Genomic DNA, 18756 nt, shown 5'->3' with positions numbered 1-18756 from the left:
TGCTCCCCTGGAGCCCTGCGTGGACACAGAGTGTGGGCTGTGCTGTTCTTCAGGTGTTCACGAGCGGGAGGGAGGAATTCACGGTGCAGCCGAAGAGTGATTTAATATGTGCCTTTGTGTGTGGGGGCTACGTGTGCACATAATCCTGCAACCACACATCACAGGCTTGGGGAACCTCTGGAAAATCCCAGGTCAGCCGTTCTGTGTCCGATTGTAGCTTTTCTCTGCCTCTAGCTCAGGCCTGAGGGTGGGAGCCTCTGTGTTCTTTTGCGGTTCATGCCTGATTGCTCCCCCGTGTGCGAGCGCCGTAGGATGTGTGTGGGGAAGGTGTTCTCCGTGTTCTCCGTGTTCTCGCCTCTCCTGAGACTGTGAGCAGGATAAAAGGAGCAGGAGGAGTTCTGGGGCTGAGGGGAAGTGCAAGCCCAGCGTGTGGCACTGAGCAGGGAGAGCAGTCGGTGCCAGGTTTTTCTTCTAGGGACTCTTTCAAAATCCATCACTTTGACTAACGCAGTAAAAGGTTTAAAAATCCCCGTGTGACACTTCTGTCTGTCCTCCCTGCCCCAGCCCTGTTTCCTGCATCTCCTCCGTGCCTCACTTTGCTGAAGCCAGGCTGTGCTGAGCCTTCACCTTTTTTTGACACAGGTTTCCCCTTGCTCTGAAAGAAACCCGTGCGGAATTTCCCCTCTCCCCTCCTGCCTGTTGTAAGCACCGCGTTTTCAGGCTCTCCCCAGAAAGCTGGCATGGCCAGAGAGGAGGGCACTGGTTCATTGATTGTGACTGGTTTGGCTCCGAGGCCCCAGGTGGGGTTTGGCAGGAGGGAGCTGCCGGCTCTGGCGTTTCTGTGCCGGGGGACGCGTGAGCTCAGCGCAGCAGGGAGAGGTTGATGTGCCCAGGCTCTGTGTGAGGGGCCCAAGGCCATCAGGCAGGGCAGCACAGGGCTCAGCGTGGCAGCAGCAGATAGCAGGGGTGGGCACGGCGCTGCTGGCCGTCGGGACTGGAAAAAGAGTTTGCGTGGGAACTCGGGCACGGCGGGCAGGTGATGCCCCTTGCCCGCCACGGGATCCGCTCCCTGCTCGCCAAACGGCGTTAAGCACCTTATCTCTGCCCAGCAGCTACGGTTTCAAAGCTGGCAAGTGTCTGTGCTGGGGACAAGCGTTAATACCTGGGAACTTATGCACCAGGCCTTGTGAGACCCTCGCCCTGCTGGAGAACAAATCCAGCCGGTTGAAAGCTCCGTACATCAAACCTGCTTTAGCACCCGCTGAAATCTTTTGGCTGTGCCTGTCCCTCGGTGCTTCCCATTCACCTGGGCTGCTGGCAGGGCTCAGAACTGCTCACCTGCAGAGTCTGTTCAGGGGATGTTTCTCCCCTGAGTGTCTGGAACTTGGTTCTTGCTGCCCTTCCTGATCAGTTCAGTGGAATTTTCACAAGGAATCACTGGCGTGACCACGCCGGGGACAGGAGCCCCAGCAGGAGATCTGCTGCAAGAGGTGCTGTCTTAAGCATCAGAGAATGCAAACAAGCTGCTATTGTAGGCTGGAGTTATAAATATCAGGCTATTATGGAGGCAGTTTTAATGAAGGAAATGACTTGCCACTATTCATGCTGATGGTCGCGTGGGTTTTTGTTTGTTACCCCATTAAGAGGTTAAAAAAAAAAAGGCAACTGCAGCTTCTTTGTGTCCTTTAGGGTGGCTTTCTCTGTCAGAACGGCAGCACTGGGGCTCTGGAGGTGGGGAGGCAGAGATTATTCTTACAGACAACGCTTTTCTCTAGTTTGAAATGAAAAATCAGGACTGACAAAGAGTGTCTGGCTGCTGGGGTTGTTTTTTTTTTAAGAGTATACCATAAAACCTAAACTTCCAGCCTTGCCTTCAAGGTATCTGAAGGTATTTGTTGGGCTGTGTTTTATGAGGGTGATGGTACGTTTTTATCACTGTCTGTGGGTGAGAGTCTGCCCGCTCCCACCGCCAGTGATGCTGGCGGATCACCTGTGTTTGCTGTGCTTCAAGAGCGGCTGCTGTTTGCTTCTTCCAGGTGTGACCCCTGCCACCCCGCCCCTCCCCAGGCTTGGGGCCATGGCTGACATGATTTTTGGCAGCGGGACGGGTGCCTGGGTTTGCCCCAACGACCGGCAGCTGGCCCTGCGAGCCAAGTGAGTCCTCCCCACCCTCCTCCTTCTCAGCTCATGGAAGTGGGCTCTGCCCTCGCCCTGCACCCCTGAGAGTCCATCCCGCTGCCCTCCCCTGGGTGAGAGGAAGGGTTGGAGGCAGCCTCGGATCTCTGCAGCGCTCCTAAATATAATTGCTGGCATCCCCCAGCTGCCAGCACCCTTTTGTTTCAGGAGCTTGTCACCAGTTCTCGCTTTCCCCTGAAGTTAAAATAACCTAAAAGACTGAGAGGATGGGGATGAGTCAAGCGCTAGAAGTGCATTTTTCTTGGATGCTTTCACTCTGCTGTTTGAGCCCCTGGGCTCAGCTGCTGCTGCAGAGTGTTGGAAAACAGGGGAACAGCCCATGTTTTGGGGGTGCACTGCCACTTCCCCAGACCGCAGAGAGCCTCAGCAAGAGCACGTTCTCCTCGCAGCCGTGAGTTTATCCAGTGACCTCCAAACCCCTCCTGAACAGTGATGAATTAATTGAGCTGTGAAAGCTCCGAGTGAGCCAAGGAGAGACATCAGCTGCTGCACGTGAGGGTTTGCTGAAGTCCTCGTGTGAACCTGCGCTAGACCAAGGGAGGAGGTGCCCAAATTGATGTTTCCAGGCGTTCCCAGGGATTTGTGTGGTTGAGCTGAGGGCGGTGGGGACTGTGGGATCTCGGAGGGAGGAGGCTGCAGCTGATCCCCGTGTCTGGGAGTTTGCTCTCGGCTTTTGTGGTGCCTGGCATCGGCACCCACCTCTGTGAGGGAATCCCCAGGAGAGCCAGCCCCGTTTGTGGGCAGACAGGAACGGGGGCTTGGAGTGGTGAAATGCACACAGGGGCAGAAAGGGAGGTGAGGGGGGCAGGGGGAGACAGCCCTGGGCGCTGCTGTGGGGGTGAAATGTGGAAATGTGGTCACGAGAGGAGGCTCCTGCTTTGCCCATGGCACACATCTCCCTGAGGGGAGGCTGATGTGGGTCTGTGTGCCCCAGGCAGCTTCGGTGTGGGGCAGGGCAGGGGTTTTGTGCTTTCCATCCCCAGCTGAGCGCTGCCCTCCACCTCTTCCCCCAGGCTCCAGACGGGCTGGTCGGTGCACACGTTCCAGAGCGAGAAGCAGAGGAAGATGCAGGCCCTGAGCCCCAAGGAGCTCGAGGTCATCCTGGGAGTCATCCGCAAGGCAGAGAAGCTGGACGCGGTGGAGCAGCAGCGCATCGGGTACGGTCACGTTCCTTGTCCCCTTCCCTCCCCAGGAAAAGCCAGCACGGACAGGAGGGGCTCTCCCAGCTGCCTGAGCTCAGCCTCCATCCCTCAGAGCATCCCTTAGCTCAGTTATTTTCCCCTCCCACGCTGCCTGTTTGGAGGTGATGACCACAGGGAGGATGTCGTGCTCTCCTCCTCTCTGAAGGCTTTCCGTGCTTCCTCTGAGCCTTGGGGACGGCTGAGGCTGCAGCCCTGACACATTCCCTGGAAAATGCAGGTGGTGCTGAGGCTCTGGGAGAGGCTGGGGAGATGCTGGGCTGTGCCCAGGGCTGCTGCAGGATGGCTCAGGATCACTGCTGGCAGTGCACTCAGGTTTTCCCTCGTCCGCACCAGCCCCCGGGGACTTTGCCTGGAGCAGAGAATGAGTCTGTGTTCTAGTTGGCTGAGCCCTCTGGACGGGGTTTGCTAGCTTGAATTATCTGATTTACAGGCATCCCTTTGCTGCTGCAGGTTCCCATTTGCTCTCGGTGCTGCTGGAGGGCTGGCCCGAGCTCTGTCTGTGATCCGCTGCCTTTCCAGCGGGGAGCTGGGCAGCCCTGCAGCATTCCCCACGCAGCTTGTGCTCATGAGACTGGAAACCCCAGGGACTCCCAGCCCGTTCCCAGCTTCCTGCTTCCCGTGCAGAGCTCGTTAGCCGGGGCTAACGAGGAGCGACAGCGATGTTTTTGTGATAAATGGGAGACCCCAGCAGCCAGTGACCCCGAGGGCCTGACTGCTCCTGTGTGGCTGCTGCCCTTGCAGCTCCTGCAGCTCCTGCGGTGCAGCATTCTCCGAAATGCCTTTTGTTAACTCCCAGGAGCTCCTTTGTGCCGGAGTCCGAGTCGATCATAAATCCACTAATGATGGCTCTGTCTGGCTGTGCAGCCTGACCTCCCCACCGCGGGCAGGACCTGCTTCAAGCAGCCCTTGCCTTGCTCTCGGGAGGGGCCCTGGTGGACGGGACATTAGCACTAATGAGAGCGGGATTCGCGCATTTATCGGCTCCCTCCTGGTGCTGATGAATGGCCTTGGCTGCTGCTGTCCCCCTCTGCAGATGGAGGCCTGAAGGTTGCCAAGCGCTGATCTCATGGCAGAGCAACCTTGCTCTGCGTGCTCTCCACACCCTGCATCCTAATTGCTCATCCCGGCCTCCTCCCCTCTCCCAGCCCTGCTGTTGCAGACTTTGTGCGTGTGTGTGCGCTCCCTGCCTTCCAAACGGGCCGTGGAATGGAGCAGGGAGCAGGGACTGGCATCCCTGTGCCGTAGCCAGGCTCATTTTGGTCTGATGGCTTCAGCCTGGCTCATTTTGGTCTTCGGTCCTCAGTCTGGCCTCCCTGCTCCTAATGGGATGCGGGCAAGCCAGTGCCTGCGCTGCTGCTTTCAGGGAGACGGGAAAATGGGGCAGGCTTGGCAGCTTTAGCTCCTTTGCCCTTTCCCAGTGCTTTTTGCCTTGCCCAGGGCTGAGCACTCAAAGCTCTTCCTGCAGTGCTGTGACCTCCGCTCTGCCTCTCGCCCGCAGGCGCCTGGTGGAGAGGCTGGAGAACATGAGGAAGAACGCCATGGGGAACGGCCTCTCGCAGTGCCTGCTCTGTGGGGAGACCCTGGGGCTGCTGGGCAGCTCCTCTGTCTTCTGCCAGGACTGCAAAAAGGTGGGTTTGGTCACACGGGCCCGTTCCTGGCAGCAGAACTCTCTAGGAAACACCGCCAGCCCCCTGGGAAGCTCGAGCAGAGGATCTCTGTGGGTTTAACTTGTTCTGTTCTCATTGGTGCTGTCAGACCACCGAGATTTCTGTGGCAGCCTGGGGATAAACAAGAGATTCCTCAGGATCCTGAAGTGCTGGGATGGGCTGTGCCAGCCCCTTCTGCCTCTCCCAGCTGGGGTTTGCAACGTGGAACAAGGGGAAATTGTGGGACAAGGGGAAAATGTGGGACATCAGAGACAACTCGCAACAGAGTCTGTGAGCTTTGCTGCTAGCAAGGTCTGCCCCGAGACCTTCCAAGTCCATCCTCAAGCTCCAAACCAGTCTAAGTTTTCCAGCCCTGAGCCTCAGGGGCTGCCTGTGTGGTGTGTGTTGCTGGCAGGGAGAGCCCCGCTCCGCCAGCACCCCAGGGACGGATCCTGCTGCTCCTGGCTCCACAGCCCAGGGGTTGAACTGCATTGCTGCGGGGATGATGATCTCCAAGGCAACCACCTCATCCTGCCTCTGCTGGGAGGATGGATCTCCCGCACTCGAAGCCCGCTTTTCCCCTGGGGACTCACCTCTGGGGGTTCCTTCATCTCGGCGTGCCGAGGTGAGGGCACCTGCTGGGTGCTGGAGTGTTTCTGGGTAAAACCTGCTGCTGTGCCACGGGCTGGCGGTTGGATTGTGGGGAGCAACCTTCCGTGGCCCTGCTGGCTTTTGTGGGACACGCTGCTGTGAGCTCTGCGGCTCCTCCGCTGCAGCCCCCTGGCAGAAATCGCCCGGGTGGCGCAGGAGATTCCTTCCAAGGCAGCGCCTGGCAAAGGAAACACGAATCTTGGAGAATCCTAAACCGTGGGGGAAGCAGCTTTTAGGGAAGGGGTGTGGAAGGAAGCAGCGGTGGGGAGGGAAAGCTCTGGTTTGATTGGGAGCAGCTCTGGGAGCAGCATGGTCTCTGTGCAGAGCAAAGGCGGACAGGCAGGGGATTCTTGGCTGTTTCCTGTGTTTCAGGCATGTGGAATAACAGGATGTGCTCTATCCCTGCCTTCTTCCCGTGGCAGTTCTGCTCTCACCTTGTCGGGAGCCAGCTGAGTCACGTTGCCACGGGGCTTTGTGACCAGCTTCCCGTGAACCCTGTGCACTACTGAGGAGGCAAAAGCTGCTTCAGGCACTGGCCAGCCCTGTCCCTTTGCAGGAGTGTCCCTCAGCTGGTGGGACAGTGTGAGCCTGAGGCTCTGGGAGGGCTGTGACCGGAAAACCCCAGAGAAAAGCTGTTGTTTTTCCCTTTTTTTTTTTTTTTTTTTTTTTTTTTTTTTTTTTTTTAATGTTTATTCCCTTTATGTCTGGAGTCTGCTGGGCAGCTCAGCAGCACCCATATCCAGGCTGATTCAAGTGGGATCCTGCTTTTCCAGGGTGCATTTTGCAGCTGCTTTCAGACTGGCTGCACTTCTCAGCTCCGTGCTGGCCCAAGGCAATTCTGCCTGGGTTCCCTGGGCTCGTCCCCTTCTGCTTTTTAATGTTGTGGAGTGAACGGAGGGAACAACCCACCCTTCAGCAGAGCACGGAGCGAACTGCTTGCTCCCTCTTGTCCAGGGGTATCCATCACTCGCAGAGCGCTGTGCGCAACGAGCAATTTGTCAGGGAATTATGGATTTTTAAAGCTCACCTTTCTCTGGCGGGCTCTGCTCTGTTACCGTGTCGTTGCAGCGCATTTAATTCAACGGCAGGAACTGTAACAGCACACCTGAGAGGCAGCAAAGAATTCACCTTCAGCCTGCTGAAAACAGAGGTTCTGCATCCCTGGTGGGTGTCCCTAAGTGCCACCTCCTGCTTTATAAGGAATGCTTTGAGTGTTAGCTCTTGTTATCTCGGAAATGAAGGATTTGTGGCGAGGTGCTGCAAAGCCAGATGTGTTAACGAGAGCAGGGGCGAGCCAAAGCCCGAGGTGCCATTTACGGCGCCGAGGGGATTGATGCCGTGTGCCTCAGAGAGGTGAGGGGTGCGGGGGAGGGAGGAGAGCTTCGTCTTGTGTTTAATGAGAAACGGGGCCGCGTTTAACGCCCCTGATTCTTCTGTCTTCTTCCGAGGGGGTTCTGAGTGATGCTCAGTTTCCCAGCTACTCCGCAGAGAAAGGGAGGAGGAAAACACCCTTTTAATATTTGTGGTTTGTTGGGTTTTTTGGTTTTTTTTTTTCTTCCTTCGGAATTGGTGGCTGGGAGTGAAATGGGGCGGGAACTCCCACTAGAGGGAGCGTTCGGATGTGCTCTCCGATCGCGTGGGGATTGGGATGGCGGAGGGGATTCCGGGGTGAGCCGCTCCCTCGGGTTTGGGGTCTGTAGCTGAATCTGCGAATCCCCCTCGGCTCGGGGAGCGCCGTGTGGAGGGTGGATGCTCCAGGCTCAGCAGGTTGTTCTTTATTTCTCTGGGAGGATGAGGATGAGGACACGAGCAGCGGGATGGAGGAGATGGAGACCTTCATCCCTGGACACAGGAGCAGCCCGGTGTGGGGGATGTGTAAATGTGGGGGACATCCAACCCTCATGTAGATCTCTTTGCTCTCCTCTTGTGAGGAGGAAGGAGAACATTCCCAGCCTTGCACTCGTGCCTGGTTACAGCTGCTTTCAGAGACTGGACTGGGATTTAGAGGAATGAAAAAGCCCCTCTGGAAACACACCTGTGGGTGAGGGGGTTTGGTTTGCCCTGTCCAGTTCTCTCCTCACCTTTAGTCGAGGGCTGTGCTGTGGATTTGCCTTTGTCTTGTGTCCTTTCAGACCTGCAGCATCTTCCTGCAGTCAGTGGCTCTCCAGGAAAAACAGGAAAACTGTGCCACGGTTTAGGTTTTTAAGGAGATCAAACCAGAGCTGTTCCCTCTCAACCTGTGGGGTTGTGGGGAGCTGCTAACACCACCTCTTCTTCTTCTTCTTCTTTTTTTTTTTTTTTCTTTTTTTTCTCTCTCCTTGTTCCAGAAAGTTTGCACCAAGTGTGGGATAGAAACTGTTGGAGCCCAGAAACGTCCTCTGTGGTTGTGCAAGATCTGCAGCGAGCAGAGAGAGGTAAAACACAGCAGTGGGGAGATGGGGCTCAGCAGCATCCCCCTGCCCACCCCAAATCCCTGCAGAGCGTGTGTGGGAAGGCAGAAAATGGGATTTGGGAGGCTTGGCTGGGGGCCAGGCAGGCTCAGACACACACAGCAGTGACAACTTTGTTTTATGAGGAGGTGAAGGGGAAAAAACACACCTGGAGCCCGGCTTTGTGGGATTTCTCTAGCTCTGGCCATAAAGAGATTGTTGCCTTCCACCCTTTCCCTCCTCACTCTGTGGCAAAAAAAAAAAAAAAACAACTCGGCTGTTTTTTGGTTGGTTTTTTTTAATACAGCTTGCGAGATGTAGAGCATAACTGCAATATTTGTCCCACTAAAAATAACTAGGATTGCAGCATTTAAATCTGTTTTTCCTCCCCGCCTGCGAAATCCCATAACTTGCCAGTGTGTGTGAGACTTCTAATGCGGGTCTCTAAGTTTTTATATCCTTTATCCTTGACTTCACACTGCAAAAAAAAAAAAAAAAGCAATGGGCTGCCTCAATTCTTGTCTGCCAGCCAGCATCCACCAACATCAGGGCTCGCTGCTCTGTGCTGAAGTCTGGGAATTTCTTCCGTGATTACAGATGGATTTTCACTTGTTCCCATCAATTTGTTTGGGGCTTTGGCTTGTGGTCCTTGAGCATCAATCCAGTCCAGCTCTTTCTGACCAGTGCACCCAACTGTGCAACCTGGGTGCTCTGCTGAATCAATTTTTGAAGTGTAGTGAGAGTGTTTGTGCAGGTGTTGGAGGTGCTGAACTGTATTTTATTTTATTTTTTTTTTTTTTAATTTTATTTTATTTGTTGTGGAAACTTTGCATTGTTTAAGTTTTACATTGTCCAAGTCCGTGTCCAGGTAGAATGAGGGCGGACGCTGCTGGTCTTTAAATTATCAGCAGCAGTGTGGGCAGGGCAGGAAGAGAGCATTCCAGCTCCCTGGATTTTGATAACAGTTTGACACGCTGAATCATCTAGATGTTTTGAATTCCACACAGAGATCCCAAAATAGAGAGCGAGGCTGGTGCAGGTATTCTCTGCGTTCTGTGGGGAAACGCAGAGACTAAAAATTTGCTTTATTTTTTTTTTATTTTGTTGCCTTTTTTTTTTTTAATCTCTCTGTGGTTTTTTTGGGTTTTTTGGGTTTTTTTTTTTCTGTTTCTTAAAAAAATAAGAAGTATTTCTCTGGGCAGAGAATATTAACGTGTCCAGCACGTGCCATGTGTGTCTGGAGTGTGAGGGCACGATAACCTTCAGCACTCGCTCCGTGGCTCCTGAGGTACAGCCAAAGGGCATCCCTGATGATGAAAATGGATGGACCTTTCCTTCTTAGACTAAATTATGGCCTCAGCCTGCCTCTCAACCCCCTAGCTTCTGCTTTGTTTTTCGATTCCCTTTGAGGTGGGTTCGTGCCTGTCTCCTTTCTTATTTATGCTGCTGCTGGTGCCCTGAACGGGGGAAGGACGGAAGGGTCGCAGTGTGAGCACACAGATGTCAATTCACACCCCCCCTGCCTTCCCACATGCCCTGCCTTTATTCGGGGGGGATTTGGGAACTGAGGATTAGCAGAAGCCTTGGGGCACATCCACCAGGGCAAGGAGGTTGAGGCAAATCAGAACAATCGCGTCCCAGCAGGATCCCAGGGTGCTGGGATCGAACATTCCCATGCAGCAGTAAGGGCTGCAGTGTGTGGCATCGCCCACACCTGCCTCCATCCCTTCGTTTCCCCCGTTATTTTATTTATCCCTGCGGGCTGGAATGATGCCAGCGTAACTTTAGTGACACGTGCTGCGTGCTTTTGCTGCGTGCACAACGCCAGTGCTGGCCTCGGTCGGGATTAAACGCTCCCCCTGGTTTTGGGTCAGAACAGCCACCAAAGCAGCGAGCTGCGGCTTCCGTCCGTTCTCTGGTCGGAGCCGAGCGCTCGGTGCCCACAGATCCCTCCGGGAATCCCGGCCCCAGCCACTCTGCTGCTTCCTGCTCCCCTGAAAACCGCACAGCCGTGAGGAGCGAGTCGCTCTGACACCCTCTTATTTCCGGAGAGCGGGGGCGAGGAGCGGGCTCTGCTGCTTCCCGGGATTCTGAGCGCATCCCGGGCATCCCAAACACGGCACGTGCAGGCTGAGGCTCTGGCTGTGCTCCTGCAGAGCTGGGAGGTTCCTGCTGGCAAAGGAGCATCCCCTAGGACCCGTGAAATGAAGCAGAGCTCACCTGCGTGGCTCCAGGAGCTCTCATCCCAGCTCTTCCCGGAGGGAGCTGTGGGAAACCCTCCTTTGCCCTCCCGGCTGTTTTCCTTTGCGGTGGAATTGGGGATGATGTGGGTTTGTGGCCTCGTGTTCCTGCCAAGCAAAGGTAGAAGCAAATCAAATCCATCCGCGCTCTCGTTCACTTTTGAGGGCAAAAATCTCCCTTCCTCCCTCCTCCCCGTGCCTTTCCTGGCCCGGATCTCGCTTCACCTTGGTGCAGGGCGCGGAGGGCTGATCCTGCCCGGGCCAGGACCCCGCGGGGAGCTCGGGGGCTGCTGATCCCTGACTGCAGAAAGGGAGCAGCTCCTGCAGCCCTGCCAAGAGCTGGCTGCAGCAGCTGCCAGAGCGGTAGAACTCGCCTGGCAGCAGCGCTGGCGGGTAAAACGCACAGCTGGAACCGTTCCCTGCATGTGAGCGTGGGGACAGCTCGGGCGCTGCGTGCTGAGTGAGCCGCGCCTGGCCCAAAGCTGCCCCTCGGCCCCTGGCCTGGAGGGGAAAAGGGCTCTGCCGGCTTCTGTCAAATCCCTGCCCAGCCCTTTGGCTCCCTGCACAGCCTTGTTTTGGCTGATAGCGCCGGGTTCTGCCGAGCACCTTCCTGAATTGCCCCTTTATATATGTATTTTTTTATATATATATCCATAATTAGCGATGCTATCGTTGTAATTAAAATCCTCTTGGAAGCGTTCGCGCACATTTACATCTGAATTGACACATCCAGAATTGTAGGGATAATGGAAGCGGTTTCGGTGGGGTGGGAGGAGAGAGATTTTTTTTTTCTTTTTTTTTTTTAATACTCCCTCGAATATGAAAGAGAGTGTCAGCTACCAGGGACCTGCTAAAAGTGTTAATTTGCCCTCTCTGCTTCACTTTCCTTTTCATTCCTTCTCCTTCACCACACAGCATTTTCAAGGCTGGCTGCACTTCTCAGTTTATCACAAACCACGCAAAGAATATATATATATTTTTTTAATTTGCTCTGAAGGAACGGAACCATCTCCTCCCCTTTTTCCCCCTGGGGCTTCCCCTTTCCACACACCCGCTCCTACCTCTTGGAACACTGCAAAGCAACCCAGCTCGGGGTTATTCCTGCCTGGCACGACAATTTCCTGGCTGAACACCCCAGGGATGGAGAGGGGCTGCTCGTTTTGGGTGACTCCGGCTTGAATCGGAGCGGCGTGCACCTGTGTGCAATTGAAAGCGCTCATCACTAGCCTCTGCCGTATTATTTCGGGGGTGGCAGCGAGTAGTTAGGCTCAAAATAGTGTCCTCTAGAATAGAGCCACGGGTGGAGGGGGCTGAAAGAGGCCTGATTGAAAAGGGGGGGATGATAAATGGTTGAAAGGCTGGCGGGCGCTGGCAGCGTTGAGAAACGCCGGGGTCAGGGGGAGGCGATAGATTTTTGCTGTTCCGGAAACAAAGCTCCCGCTGGTAATTTCACCGCCTTTTAATTCCCTTCGTCCTCCAGCGCCGAACGTGGGAGTCGACAGCGGATTGCTGTAAATAACGTAATTGGAAATCTCTGTGTTACGGAAAAGCAGATGAATGCAAATAACGAGGCTGGGGAGCGCTGGCTCCTTCCCCGCTGCCGGCGGTGTTGGGGGGCCGGGACACGGCGGCTCTGCGGGAACGTGCTGCAGGCGGGCGATGCCAGCGAGGTCCTCCCGGGGTGGCTGCGCCTGCAGGTGCCTTTTTCTTCGCTGTAGCCCACGGGAAGCTGCTTCCCCACCTTTTGGCATCGCTGTTGGCGTCAGCATGGGAAGCGGAGAGCGGTGGTTTTCCTCCCAGCAAGCGCGGGTTGCTGCGCAGGACGGGGATGCAGGATGGGACTGCAGGATAGAGCTGCAGGACAGGGCTGCAGGACAGGGCTGCAGGACAGGACTGAAGGACAGGGCTGCAGGAGGGGCTGCAGGACAGGACTGCAGGATGGGACTGCAGGACAGGGCTGCAGGATGGAGCTGCAGGTCAGAGCTGCAGGACGAGGCTGCAGGACGGAGCTGCAGGACAGAGCTGCAGGACGGGGCTGCAGGTCAGGGCTGCAGGACAGGGCTGCAGGACAGGGCTGCAGGACGGGAGCAGCTCCTCTGCAGCACAGGCAGGAGGTGCAGGAGCAAAACGAGGCTTTGCAGCCAAGGTCTTTCCTAAGCATCTCTGTTTAGGGGATGTGGGTCGGTGAGGAGGACGCAGGGGAGGCTGCAAGAGTTTGCTGTGATTCCCTCAGCTGTGACCCACCTCTCTACCAGCAAGCCCTAGTGTTCTGAGGTTGTTTTAGCACTTTTATGCTCAGGGAAGTTTGAGCAGCAGCATGGGTCTCACCAGGGCCCAGTGATTCCCTGTCAGGTCCCATTTCCAGGCTGCTCTTGGAAATGCTCGATGAAATCCCCATCTGCTTCTGCATGTGTCACTCCACGGCTGCGATGATGGCTTGATGCAGCTTTAATGGGAATATTATCAGGGTTATAAAGGGCATTTATCTGTCATGGCCACGGCTGTCCCTCTCCCTGCTGACATCCCAGCTCCACCCAAACTCAGGCCGCCCTGGGGAACAAATTTCACCTAGATGTGAACTGGTGGGAGCAGCATCCTCCCTTCCCTGGCGAGATTAAACTCCTGCTAACAAACAGGAATTTTATCCTCAAGGCTCTGTTGCAGATAATTTAAAATCGAGCAAGGACTTTGCTGTCAGGCCACTCTGGCCATCAGCAGCAGGCAGCAACATCCTCCTGTTTTGCTCCAGGGATGCTCAAAGTGCCCCTGGTGCAGAGCAGGACGTGATCCGTGGTCCTTTGGGAGGGGCAGAGGGACCGAATCCATCCAGGGGAGATCACCCTGCTGCAGCTATTTGAGAGCTGATTCCAAAACGATTTCGCTGCTGCCGTAATAGGCCCGAACTCTATTAGAAGCACCAATTTAAAGGGAATATGTATGCAGAGAATCAATTTTATAGTAGTATCACCGCATCGGAGCCGGGTGCGTTATGTCATTAACTCTTTCTGTAACGACTTGCTTTGGGGCAGTGAGGAACCTGGGGGTGAGCAGCCTTTGCTCCAGCCCTCCGTGCTGTGTCTGATTGGTTTTATGCTGTGTCTAAATTGGAGCTCGCCTGAAGATAATAGGTCTCTCCAGTGCTTCAAATTAAATTACAGATGTTGCAAGGTCTGTTCTGAGAGCGCCTGTACCACAGGGCTGTTTCCCCCACCAGCAGTTCAGCCAGGGAAGGAGTGTGTGCGCCAGATTCCCAGTGGGTGTCAGGGATGGGCGATTTCCAGCCCTGTCCCTGCTCTCCTGCTGTGCCCTGTGGGTGCAGCTGCTCCCAAAACCTTCCTCAGGGCGACCTGGGCTCTCCCACCTGCAGCTCCTGTGTGGGCCGTGCGTCCCTGAGCTGCCGTGGGCTCAGCTCAGTGCAGACAGTGTCTGTCCCACCCTGCAGAAACCCGCTGCGTTTCCCCGTTCTGGGAAAGCAGAGCCTGTTCCTGCTGCTTTACACGGGGCTGTGCAGTCCCCAGGTGCCAGCAGAAGGGACAGGAGGAGCTGTGCCAGCCTGTGCCTCGGCTGCCTGGGTCACTTTGGCTCTTGGCTCGGTGGGGAAGGAGCTGGCGAGGTGTCCTGCCTGCCAAAGCCCCTCTGCAGAGGAGCAACCTGCAGTCTTGGGGAATTCCCAGCTTTTTGGGCCGGGGCGGCAGGCTCGCCCTGCTGCAGGGTGGTTTCCCAGCAGGAAAACCTTGGTGCAGCTGTGGGATGCCCTCCCCTCCCGGTTTGCAGAGCCTGCTGCCTTGCCCGTGGGCTGGCTCGCAGCAATGCTCTGCTTTCTTCTGCTGGGTGCTCTTTTTTTTGGTCAAAACCCACATCTCCAAGTCCCCCTCTGAATTCAGATCACCTGCACTCGGCTTTCGAGACCCCGAACACGGAGATCTGAGCTCTCTCTGTTGGTGGCTCTGGACTGGGAGCCGTCAGTGCGATGGTGCTGCTGGTGTCCTGCTTTTTGAGGAAAATTCCTGAACGTCAGGTGTTGTCACTGCCCTCTGCTTTGGTCAAGCTCTACGTTGCAAATAACAAATGTATTGCTGCAATTAGGGTTCTCTGCATTTGCACCCACTGCCACCGTGATGAAACCGTGTGTGAAGTGCTTTGGGAACTTGGAGTGGAAGCACTGATTATCTCCTTCACTCCGAGCAGAAGTGCAAGAAATTTTTTAAAAATGGTATTTTTACTGTGTTAACTTTTTTTTTTCCCCCCTGCCCTGGCTGTGTCATTAGCTCATTATCAGGCTGCTGGAAGGCACACAAGAATTAGGGTTTGTAAGAGGCCATTTCTCCTTGTCTGAGCTGCCACCCTTCTCCCTTCCCCTGGCTTACAGCAGGCTTTATATTAAATATATTTAATAGAGTGCCTTCATCATAAGCTGCATTAAAGCTAAATTGGAGAGGAGAGGCTGTTCTGACAGCAGATATTACAGTTTAGTGCTCGAGGTCCATTTCCTGCTGCAGGTTCAGGTTATTGGAGCTCTGTTCTTGTTCTGGGCTTTTCACACTGGTTTCGGGATCCGGCTCGGCCTCGATTGCTGTGTTGTGCTGCAGGTACAGCACTTCTGCCATCACCCTCTGCCCCTCCTTCAACCTGCACCTGCTGCTTCTTCACAGCTGGGAGTTTTTTAGTTGTGGGAGGAGGACAGAGATGAACCTGGGCTGACAAGGGCTGGGGAGGAGTTTGGGATCAGGGGGAGCTCGGTGCGGAGCTCGTTTTGCGGTGGCTGCGCTGTCTCGCTGTAAAAGCCCAGCTGAAGGTGTGCTGTCTGTGTCTCTGGCAGGTCTGGAAGAGGTCTGGGGCGTGGTTCTACAGAGGGCTGCCCAAGTACATCAGGCCTTTGAAGAGCAGCAGCAGCAGCAGCAAACCCCTGGAGCTGCAGCCCCAGCCCTGGCAGGGAGAGGCGGCGGCGCCGGAGCCCGAGAGCGTCGGGAGCAGCCGCTCCTTCACCTGGGCCAGGGGAAAAGGTTGGTTGTCCCACCCAGGGAGCAGGTGGGGGAAGGACCTGGCTTCTCCTGTTGCTGGCAGGGTCCCAGCCATCAGGGGGGTTCTCTGGCAGAGGCGCTGTCCCACGAGGCGTGGCGCGTTTCTCACCTTGGGGTTTTAGGGTGCGGTGTTTCCTGAGGGTTCGCTGGTATTTGGGTGCACATCGGCGGCCCGGATTGGCCCCAGTCCTCCTGGGGTGCCCATCCTTCAGCTCACCCCTGCTTTTCTCCATTTCTGGCAGCCCTCAGCCCGCTGTTTTTTCTGGGATGAGCCGTGGAACAGACCCCTGCCTGCAGTGACAGCCTGGAGAGCTGCTGAGCGCCAGGGGTTGTGCCGCTGGTGGACATCACTGAGCTGAGCCAAGGCTGCTCTCATTCCCTCCCTCCCTGGGGCTACCTGCTCCTTCCTTCCGCTGCTCTGCTGGGCAGGTTCCTCCAGTCACTGGGAGCTGAGTTAGAAATCGCTCTGCCGGCACGTGAGAGCTGCAGAACCAGAGCTGCTGCCCGTCTGCTTTGATTTCCTTTCTGTCTGTGTGGATTAGCAGAGCTGTGTGGCCTCTCCCCTTCTGTTTTTTGCTGTTAGATCCCCTCAGCTGGAGGAGACCTCTCGAGTGAACCAGCTGCATGCACTCTTGCACTTCTCACAAGCGCAGGGGGAAATAACCTTTTAATAAGGGAACCTCAGGAGAGCTGGGTTTACAAACCCTCTCTTCAGGGCCCAGCTAAGAAAGCACTCCCAGCCCTACTGCAACTTTTGTAATTAAAGACAAGTTAGATCAACAATAGACAGTTGCTTTTCCCTCCAGGAGATGCTTGGAAGGAGTTGTCTTAGCAGAGGGACTGACTGATGAGGTTGTTTTTTGTACACATGATAGAGAAAACATTGAGGGTTGAAGCTGTGGAGCCCAGGCCTGGCCTGCTGCTTCATCCAGATTTTCAGCTGAGTTTTGGGGTTTTTTGGGAGAAGGCTTCCCCATAAACACAGGCAGGAGCAGAGGGAGGACAAAGCGACCTTTGGTGAGCTTTGATGTGGGTGATGAGCTGCCTTTGTCCCCGCCCTCCGATGTTTGTCTGGCTGCTGTTTTATGGGTCGGGAAATATTAATTTACGGCTTTATTTTCCGGTGCTTTCTTTCCCTGTTGCCCTTCTCTGCCAGGCTGCCTGTCCTCTGGGCAGCTTTCAGTGGGCACTGCGGGCTGTAATTCCTCTCTGGAGCCGGGAGTTTGTGCCTCTCTCCCCTGCTTTTGGCTCTTTTGGAGCCGCCAGTGCCGGGACTCCTGCTGTTTGTCATCCCACAGCTCTGCCGTGGGCAGCCTCCTTCCCCCGTGGAGACGCGGCTCCACGAGACGGCGAAATCTGCAGCTGGAGCTGGGCTGAGCTCTCCAAGGCAGCCTGGTATCTCCTGTCAGCTCACACCTTGTTCAGCCTGACCCAGACACGTCCCTGCGGCTCCAGCAGAGCGCTTGTTTGGCGGGATGTTCCCGGGAACGAGCTCCGGCGTGGAACGCGCCCGGCTCTGCTCTCCGCGGGGTTCCCGATGTCTCGGGGTGACATCCAGCCCCCTCTGACGTGCTGAGGGAGCCGTCTCTGAGCTCTTCAGGGGTCCAGTCAGGTGGGGCCAGCACAGTCCTGACCCCTGGACACCCTCCACGCCGTTCAGCAGGGACGGGACAAACCTCAAGCGTCCCTTTTCCCCCTCAAAAAAACGAGGGATCAGAGCCTGAACCTGAGTGTCTGCTCCCACTGCGGGAGGGTGGAAGGCAGCAGGACCGAGGGAGGGCAGGAATGTGCCTGGAGGGAGAAAAGCCAACCCCACCGGGCAGAAGTTTTATTTTTGCACGCCCGGTATTCCTCCTGCCCTCGCTGACGCTGGGATTTGCTGCTGCCTTGAGTTTTTCTGCTATAAACAAGCAGTTGCCATGGGAACCCTGCTATTAATTAAGGCACAAATGTATTGTCAGGAGGAGAATAGCGGCAATATTTCTTTTGCTGGGCAGCAGCTCTGCTCCGTGTGCTGGAATGCGGGCGGGATTCCGGGCCGGGTCAGGGGGTGGGAGCAAGAGCAGCAGGGCTTTCCTTCTTCCAGGCTCCTGCAGGAAAAGCCTGGAAAGCAGCTGGGTGGAAAACAGGAGTGTGGTCCCTGAGCTGCTGCTCCCTTTGGCAGGAGGGCTGCCTGGGTCTCCGGGGGATTTTCCCAGTTCCATCCGTGTTGCCAAGCGATGGGATGTGCCAGAGGCGCGGGAGCAGCGGCTGGGCAGGGGGCTGCAGTGGGTTCATCCTGTGAGCTGGGGGCCAAACCCCTGAGGGATGTGCTGGGGAGCACCAGGAGCTCTGCAGGCCACCGGAGGAGGCATCCAGCTCGTCAGCTTGGCAGTGACAAAGCTGCGACTTGTGCTGCTCCTGAAAGGGACAGGGTTGGGTCTGCTCCCCTCTTCCCTCTTGGAACAACGCTGGATGTGACCTGGCACCGGAGCTGCCCTCAGGGGGACCCTGGGCTGCGATAATCCTCATCTTCTCTCACTTTCTGTGGTGGCTTCACACCTTTCCCACCTGCAGGGACCGGGAGCTGCTGCCCTCCCCGTGTGTGCCCAAAATCCGGGTGCTGCAGGGCAGCCCTGCTCAGGGACTGTGCTCATCCTGGCCGTGCCGGGGTGGTGTTGGAGCCGTGATTCCCGACACCAGGCCGTGCTTTCCCTGTGTTTTTGGCAGCTGCAGGGCGTGCCAGGCTCTGTGTGTGCCGGGCTGAGCCCTGCCCTGCGCTGGCAGCGCCAGGGAGCTGGGAGGGCTCATCCCGTGCCAAAAGCACACCTTAAATAACAGATCCCAGCCAAGTGCCCCCTCCCCTCGGCCTCAGCACAGCCTCCTGATTTGCCTGTGGGGCTGAGTGCAGCCAGCACCTGTCCTCCACCATTCCCTGTGGCTCCCTGTGGGGTTTGCACCGCGTGTGGAGGGGCCCTGGGCTCTGCCAGCGGCTGCAGGGCTCCAGGCCCTCAGTGAGTGACCCATTCCCTGTGGAAATAATGCTCTCCCAGCAAGTTTTATCTCAGCAGATTCTATTTTATGGGCTTCTTTTTTTTTTTTCTTTTCTTTTTTTTTTTCCCCCCCAGTCAGCTGGAGATATGGATAAATCTGTTCCGTTCTCCGGAAGAACAGCTGTCCTCCGACTCTTATTGATATATCAGCAGCTGCTGGAACACCAGATTTAATACTTCTGGGCTCTGGGAAGTGCCAGCAGAAGGTCTGGGAGCTTTGGATGAAGGATTACCTGAAAGGGAGACTTTGGTGCAGCGAGTAAAATACACTGTTATTGGCAGCAGAGGAAATGAGAGCAGGCAGGGCTGGTCCTGTGGTGCCAGCGCCTTCCAGGCATT

General features: G+C 55.9%; 1 protein-coding gene across 8 annotated transcripts in view; it reads left to right on the top strand.

Annotated features, from left to right (window-relative positions):
• Positions 1-18756, top strand: part of RPH3AL (rabphilin 3A like (without C2 domains)) — a 39119-nt gene that overhangs the window by 9370 nt on the left and 10993 nt on the right. For 6 of the 8 annotated variants that reach the window (XM_040082422.2, XM_040082417.2, XM_040082418.2 and 3 more), the window contains 5 exons: positions 2037-2154; positions 3210-3353; positions 4897-5026; positions 8023-8109; positions 15184-15367. In XM_040082422.2, the coding sequence (XP_039938356.1) occupies positions 2037-2154; positions 3210-3353; positions 4897-5026; positions 8023-8109; positions 15184-15367 (663 nt within the window). Of the gene's footprint in view, positions 1-2036; positions 2155-2458; positions 2741-3209; positions 3354-4896; positions 5027-8022; positions 8110-15183; positions 15368-18756 lie in introns of those variants that run through there. The other 2 variants (XM_040082424.2, XM_058422999.1) reach the window with 2 other exon arrangements.

This window comes from Hirundo rustica, chromosome 19, assembly GCF_015227805.2.
Source record: "Hirundo rustica isolate bHirRus1 chromosome 19, bHirRus1.pri.v3, whole genome shotgun sequence".
Lineage (NCBI taxonomy): Eukaryota > Metazoa > Chordata > Aves > Passeriformes > Hirundinidae > Hirundo > Hirundo rustica.
The sequence above is the reverse complement of the archived record's forward strand: the minus strand, read 5'-3'. Positions and strand labels throughout refer to the sequence as shown.